The sequence below is a fragment of the Guillardia theta genome (assembly GCF_000315625.1).
Source record: "Guillardia theta CCMP2712 unplaced genomic scaffold GUITHscaffold_100, whole genome shotgun sequence".
Classification (NCBI taxonomy): domain Eukaryota; class Cryptophyceae; order Pyrenomonadales; family Geminigeraceae; genus Guillardia; species Guillardia theta.
In genome coordinates, this window is record NW_005434574.1 from 151,056 (window position 1) to 157,546 (window position 6,491).

At 53.7% G+C, this 6,491-nt stretch overlaps 3 protein-coding genes across 3 annotated transcripts; 2 read left to right on the top strand and 1 right to left on the bottom strand.

The window, feature by feature from the left end:
* Positions 1-454: 454 nt before the first annotated feature.
* GUITHDRAFT_116779 (hypothetical protein) lies at positions 455-841 on the top strand (the record flags this gene model as incomplete). Its single annotated transcript, XM_005823976.1, has 1 exon — positions 455-841. The coding sequence occupies one exon, from the start codon at positions 455-457 to the stop codon at positions 839-841; it is 387 nt and encodes a 128-aa protein (XP_005824033.1).
* Positions 842-1,618: 777 nt separating this feature from the next.
* On the top strand, positions 1,619-2,532 carry GUITHDRAFT_116780 (hypothetical protein; the record flags this gene model as incomplete). The annotated part of the gene is made up of 5 exons (XM_005823977.1): positions 1,619-1,705; positions 1,755-1,770; positions 1,996-2,099; positions 2,394-2,438; positions 2,485-2,532. The coding sequence occupies 5 exons, from the start codon at positions 1,619-1,621 to the stop codon at positions 2,530-2,532; spliced, it is 300 nt and encodes a 99-aa protein (XP_005824034.1).
* Positions 2,533-4,098: 1,566 nt separating this feature from the next.
* On the bottom strand, positions 4,099-6,303 carry GUITHDRAFT_116781 (hypothetical protein; the record flags this gene model as incomplete). Its single annotated transcript, XM_005823978.1, has 10 exons — positions 4,099-4,173; positions 4,226-4,675; positions 4,720-4,785; positions 4,834-4,908; positions 4,956-5,006; positions 5,103-5,153; positions 5,195-5,305; positions 5,358-5,535; positions 5,589-5,854; positions 5,905-6,303. 10 exons carry the CDS (start codon positions 6,301-6,303, stop codon positions 4,099-4,101), a joined length of 1,722 nt encoding a protein of 573 aa, XP_005824035.1.
* Positions 6,304-6,491: the final 188 nt, after the last annotated feature.

The following is a 6,491-nucleotide window of genomic DNA, read 5'->3' on the forward strand; positions in this document are numbered from 1 at the left end:
ATGGAAAGGAAGTATTGTCATGCATTATGATGTAGTAGAAGTATCAAAGTATGAGGATGCAGTACAAGTAACGTGTATGAGGACGTAGTAGAACTAGTGCAGTGCAGGAGGTCTGAGATTTTTGACAGCTGGGCAACGGTACACTACCAGCTACGGTAGAGAAGCGAGATGGCGCAAGCACCTGATGGCAACGGAAACCGTTCAGACCAGGACATATTTCAAACGTATCTGTCAGGGGATGAACCAGATGAAAAAACAATCGAAGAACTGTTGGCGCAGTCCTCGGAACTTGTAGAAAGTAAGTTTGGAAGTTGCCGAGTGTTGCTGTTTTGACCTCTGACTGACTCACCAACTTGAAGGGGCTTCTCGTACTCGAGGAGGAAATGGTGCCGCTCCTGTAACTGGAGGACCAGTCATGCGAGGAATCTCTGGTTCGAACGACCAGAAAAGTCCTATGCGATCAGGAGGAGGAGAGAAAGAAGATACGATGGGAAATCGACGCAAGTCCCTTCTTAAGGCTATCTTCCAGCGCAGCCTCGAGGAGTTGAAGGAGTGGGAGAAGAATGAAGCCAGTACTGAAGCAAAAGATGTCAACTTCACAGTTGGAGTGCAGAAGTACACTCCCCTGATGCTTGCGGTGGCGCGAGGAAATCTGGACGTGATCAAATACCTCGTGGAGAATTTGAACGCGAGGAAAGACGCCAAGGATACCAAAGAGCAAACAGCACAGGACCTGGCGAAGACGCACAATGTTCCCAATGCCGACGAGATCGTCAAGTTCTTGTCAGGTGATAAAAGTTCACAGCCGTCAGACACTAAGAAGCCCCGGACTACTGAGTGACGGAGGTGGCGCGAATCGAAGCTGAGAAAGGGCACGCACTGAAGCAGATTGAAGTCTGTGGCCCGGAGCAACCTAAGAGCCTGAGAGTCGGAGCCGCAGCTGGGTCCTCGTGCACCGTGCTTACTGACTAACGGGGGGCTCAACTAATCATAAGTAATTTAACAGAGTGACTGGTTTGGATGATAGATACACTTCAAGTTGAAACATTGATTGTCTTCGGATAACTTAATCTAAATAGATGAGTGGCGTTTGCCACGGCTCATTCATTAAAGTAAATTAAAAAACTTGAACCGTCCGATCACGACACTGTGACTTGTCGGAAGGAAGTTACCGTACCCCCGGTGCCGTGCCACTCAGTGGCTGGCGGCGGTGACCGTCACTGGGCTTAGAGGGAAGTGTTCCCTCTAAGTTGTCGTGATCGGACGGTTCAAGTTTAAATAACGAACAACTTAGAGGGAAGTGTTGAACTTCGGAAGTGACTGCTAACTTACCGGGAGGTCATGGCTCGGAGCCGCGGGGCCGGGCACCGCACGCGGCGGGGCAGTACGGTGACCCCGGCCCGGACACGACCCAGCCTGCAGCCCCGGGCCGGGCCCGGCACGGTAGCCGGCGGCCTGCCAGAGGGGGCCGGGTCCCGGCGCACCGTGGCCACGCCAGGTGCACAGGCTGAGTGGGCCCGGGCCGCGGCCGCGGCTGCGTGACTCCGAGGCTCGTTGCACTGAGCTGGCCACTCAGTAGTGAGACTTGGGGAATCGCTTAGAGGACTCATAAAGAAGCATGGCGGGAAAGCGAAAGAGCGCTGGAGGGGAGGGAAAGGCGTCGAAGAAGGCGGCGAAGGTGGAGAAGGACGAGAAGGTGGAGAAGGTTGAGAAGGGAGAAGAGGCTGCATCCTCCTCTGCTGCTTCTAACTCAGTCATCATCGAGCACTGGTGAGATTTCTGATCTTTCCTAGTGGACACGGAGATGAAACGTTGTGCAGTAAAAGCTGAGGAGCATTCAAGACAAGAGCGGGTATTTGAGTCATTAACTTCTTGTCCTCTCTTTCAGTTTCTTCTTCTCTCCTCTCACTCTCTCACTTATCCCCTGTATCCCTCTCTTCTCCTCACCCACGTACCCCCTTTCATTTCTCTCCATTTTCTTACCGTGATGTCCAGCCAAACTAGAGAAACTCCTGAAGGAGGCGAAGATCTCTGTTGAAATCAATCCAGAGAAACCGAGGAAGGGATGCTTCGAGGTTCGTCTGGGCAACGGAGACAAGGTTGTTCTCATTTGACCCCTTCACGACCGAAAATCCGTACCATTGTGATCTCCTTTTTCTCTCCTTGATGTTATCTTGTTCTTATTCCCGGCATATATCTCCTTCTTGTTCTCTCCTTCTGATTCTCCTCTCCTTATCTTGTCCACATTTTCTCATTCTTTCCTTCTTATCTAGTCTCTCTTCTACTCTCTCAGCTGTGACACGTATTGCCTCTCCTCCCCTTGCGATTCTTTCTCGCTCATCGTTTCTTCCCATGGCATACCGCACTTCCCTCTCACGACTGTCTCCCCTCAGATCGTCTCCTTGCTCGACATGCCGAGACCCTTCACCAAGCTCAAGGTGACCCGGAGCTCTGGAGCCAATTGCGTCTTGACGTTAGGAGCAGGCACTTGACATCGACGAGGTTGCTGAGAAAGTCAAGGCAGCTGTGTAGCAGGACTTGAGCTGGAAGTCTGCAGACGACGACGATAACGATGATGTTATGGAACGACGGCTCCACCATTGACGTGCAGCATGCATAAAAAGTGCCGAGAGGCGCTTCGCTGCTGACTGAGGAATTCTCTTGCTAATTCAAGAGATTGAGATGTTCAACAAGCATTGCTGGCCGCAGGTGCTGTTGAGCATCAGAAGCAGTCGTGATAACATTTTCGCTAATCCTTTCAGTCTGCTCAGTAAAGATTGAGAGATCATGGAACTTGCGGTAAACATATGTACAATCCTCAGTGAAGAAACCGTTGACTTGTCATGAAAACCATGACATGAGCCCTTTCGCCTGTCCTTTCTCAATCCTGTTCATCTCTTCCGGGCTGCAAAGTTGCATCAGCAAACATGCAAAGGTGAGAATGTCGAATTCATCAGTCGGAGATCCTCAGACATGTCGAAGGAGGAAAAGGGTTGAGCGAGGGGGGGATGTAGGAGGGAGGGAGTGGAGACGTATGAAGGAGGATAAGATTGCCAACACAGGGAACGAAACGAAAGATGTAGATGATGAGAGGGAGGAGCGGGGTGAGCGGGGGTTGAGAGAGGGAAGAGCGGGAAGGAGGAGGAGGAGGGCTAGGGTACCTTATGCTCAAGGCTGAGCCAAGAGCTCGGAGCAAGGTGGGATCGTTTGACTCGAGGTATTTGACCGTGATGTTCTTGAGGTATTCAACGTGATGAGACTGCAGGGGCGAGTTAGAAGGAGGAGGAATCGGGCGAAAGAGTAGGAGGGGGTTAGAGGAAGGCAGCAGCAGAGGGTTCTGAGACATGTGGAGAGGAGAGGAGAGGAGAGAAGAGGAGAGGAGAGGAGAGGAGAGGAGAGGAGAGGAGAGGAGAGGAGAGGAGAGGAGAGGAGAGGAGTGGAGAGGAGAGGAGAGGAGAGGAGAGGAGTGGAGAAGGGAAGGGAGGAGGGGAGAGAGAGAAGGGGAGCCATTACAACAGGGACCAGAGGTTGTGGGGTGGATGTGAGGAACACAAAGGAAACAAGAACCGACAAGATCAACACCAGGAACAAACTTTCAGGTAGCTGAGAAAGGTAACAAGGACTGGGGGTACACGATTTTGAGATCCTGCTTCACCTGCTTGGACCGTTCAATGGCCAACTTGCTCTCCCTCAGCTGCTCCTTCAGCAGCTCGGACTGCAAGGAGATCAGCGGGAGGAATATGAAGGAGGGAGCAGAGGCAGAGCGAGGAGAGAAGCTCTGGCGATGAGGAGATGGACAGAGAGGAGGAAGAGGAGGAAGATGGAAGAGAAGGTACAGAATGGGATGGAGGGGAGGAGAGCCGGGGAGAAGGGAAGGAGAAGGGAAGGGAGAAGAGAAGTGGTAGTGGGCAGTTGCGATAGAGATGAGGAGATGAGAAGCGAGAGGAGAGGAGGAAGGAGAAGAGAATGACAGCTGGAGGGAGAAGAATGAAATCCTTCACCTGTCTCATGAGCAAATTTCGGAACTTCTCACTCTCCTGCAACTCTTCTCGCACGTTGTCCAGGTGCTGCCTGTACGCCCTGGCGGTTGGCAGCATGTCAGAGAGTCAGAGCAGCAACGTTTTTCTCTTGCCTCCTCTCGTCCTCCATCCTCTCCTCAGCTTCCGCCAGTGCCTGCATCACCATCACCCCCAGCACAGGAAGGGGAAGCGCAAACTTCAGCTACCTGCTGCACTGCCTGCTGGACGGCGCTCTTCAAGTCCGGAACTGCATTGTTCGTATCTTCCCCGCTCTCGCTCAAGATAGACCTCAGCTTGTCAGCCTCGTTGTCCCACTTCTCCACGTGCCCCGAGAACACCGACGTGACCTCCTGGTCCTTCCCGTCTCCCGCAGCCTCACCCAAGTTCTCCTTGCCCGAGTCTGACGAGGACGCCCGTTTGGTCGCTGGGCTCTTCAGTGTAAAGATCGATTCCTCCATGATTAGACTTCCAGGCGTCTGAACAGCCTGCCCCTCCTTGGGGTCGGAGACCTCGGTCCTCCTCACCTCCCCCTCCCCATCCTCTTGCTTGCTCGCTCTTGCCCGGTCCTCCTCCTCCCTCTCCAACGCGGGACCTTCTGCTTGAGCTACGATGACTTGCATCCCCTCCTGCGCCCCGAACCTGTTGGAGAAGCGATACTGCAGCCAGCCGTCAGCTCGTCGTGTGCGCGAGAGGGACGTACGTCATTGCTGTCCATCGCAGCGTCTCCCCTCCGATAGTCGAACTCGTTCAGTTGCAGGTGTAACGACTGCAACGACAAGTGAGCCCGGCGGACTGAGTGGCTCAACCGACAGACCTCGATCTGCTTGCGCAGCAGCCGCTCCTCCTCCCTCAACATGTGCTCCACATGCTGAGCTTTGTTGAGCGCGTCCTGCGAAAATCATTTACACGGGGATGATCGAGCGGTTGTGGGAAGACCTGCAGGTTTGAAACTTTGTCTCTCAGGTCGAAGATTTCGCCCTCCATGCTCTATCAGATAGCAAACAACAATCAGGCCTTGTATGCAGAGCAGATTCGACATGGTTCAGGAAAGAGGCGCAAGGGAGAATATTCATGTCTCCAAACCTTTCTCATCGCACTCTCAGCGTGGGATTTGGCTGTTCGAAGCACCTCAACCTGTCACACGTCACCCCCTCAACTTTCGTCCTTTCTCTGACCTGTCTCTGAAGTTCTTGGACCTCAGCCGAGTGCAGTTCTTGCTGGTTTTGGATCTGATCTGAAAGCCTCTTGTTCTCTCGTTGAAGTTCCTCATTCCCTTTCCGCATCACCTGCTCAGCCCCTTCAGTCGCAGCAACGAGACGGACAACCCAAAATTTTCACCTCCATGTCACTTTTCATTCTATCCAGCTCGTTCGTCCTGGCATCCAGTCGAGCTGTCAGCCTTACCAGCTCCGAGGACCTCTCTTCAACTCCCTCCAGGGCCCCATCCTTCTCCCCGCCTCCTTGCAAGCTGCTCTGAAACTTTGCGCGCGCTGTTTCAGCACGACCGACGTCCGGACTTTGTATCTCTCAAACTCCTCTTGGACTTGCGCCAGCCTCTCCTGCGTGTACCTGAGCTCTTCATCGAGAGGCCTGAGCAATGGGTCTCCGGAGGGATTCAAGATCCCCAGACGGATCTGAAGGCCTTGGATGGTGTTCTGCAGTTCAGTGACCAACGCATCTGAGGCAAGCTGCTTGTCTTTCATCTCCTTGATCTTGTTCTCTAGCACTTTCTTGGAGTCAACAGCCTTCTTAAGAAAATCTTTCGACTTCTCCTTGACCTGCTCGATCTCAATGCGAGACGCCGAGTCCGCAGCGTCCTTCTCCATTTGCAGGCGCTGCAGCTCTTGCTTGAGATTACGAATCTCTACAATCATTCCCTCAGCACGTGCTTTCCACTTGTCTTTTCGTTCTGTGATGAGGATCCCTTGGCTACCGTCGGATCTGCCTCCGAACTCTTCACCTTCAGCTCCTCGAGCTGCTCTTTCAGCTTCTCGTGCTCTTCCTGCAGCTTCATCCTTGCCATGTTGAGCTCCTGAAGCTTCTGCACAGCCCGCATCTTATCCTCCTTCTCCCTCTCCAGCATCATTCCCAGCTGTGAAATCCTCTCCCCATCAACAACAGCAGCTGGAGAGTCTGACCCAGCTGTCGACCCGTCCTGGGAACCACCGCCAGCACTGCCTTTCTCAAGTTCCTGAAGGCGATCCTCCAGCCCCCTTTTTGCCTCTCGAAGCTCCTCCGCCTCCTTCTCTAGCCCCGACATCTTCTCCGCATACTGCGCTTTCATCTGTCGTAGCATGTCCCTGCTCTTCGTCCGCGTCTCCCCAAGCGCAGCCTCCGCCTGCTCTTTCCCTTCCCGTAGCTCCTGTACCTCCCTCTCCAGCCCCTCGACCTGCCTCCGTAGCTCCTCCGCCGGATCTGCCGAGTCTGTGCCCCAGCCATCCTCGTCTCGTCCTCCCTCCTCCTTCAAGCGCT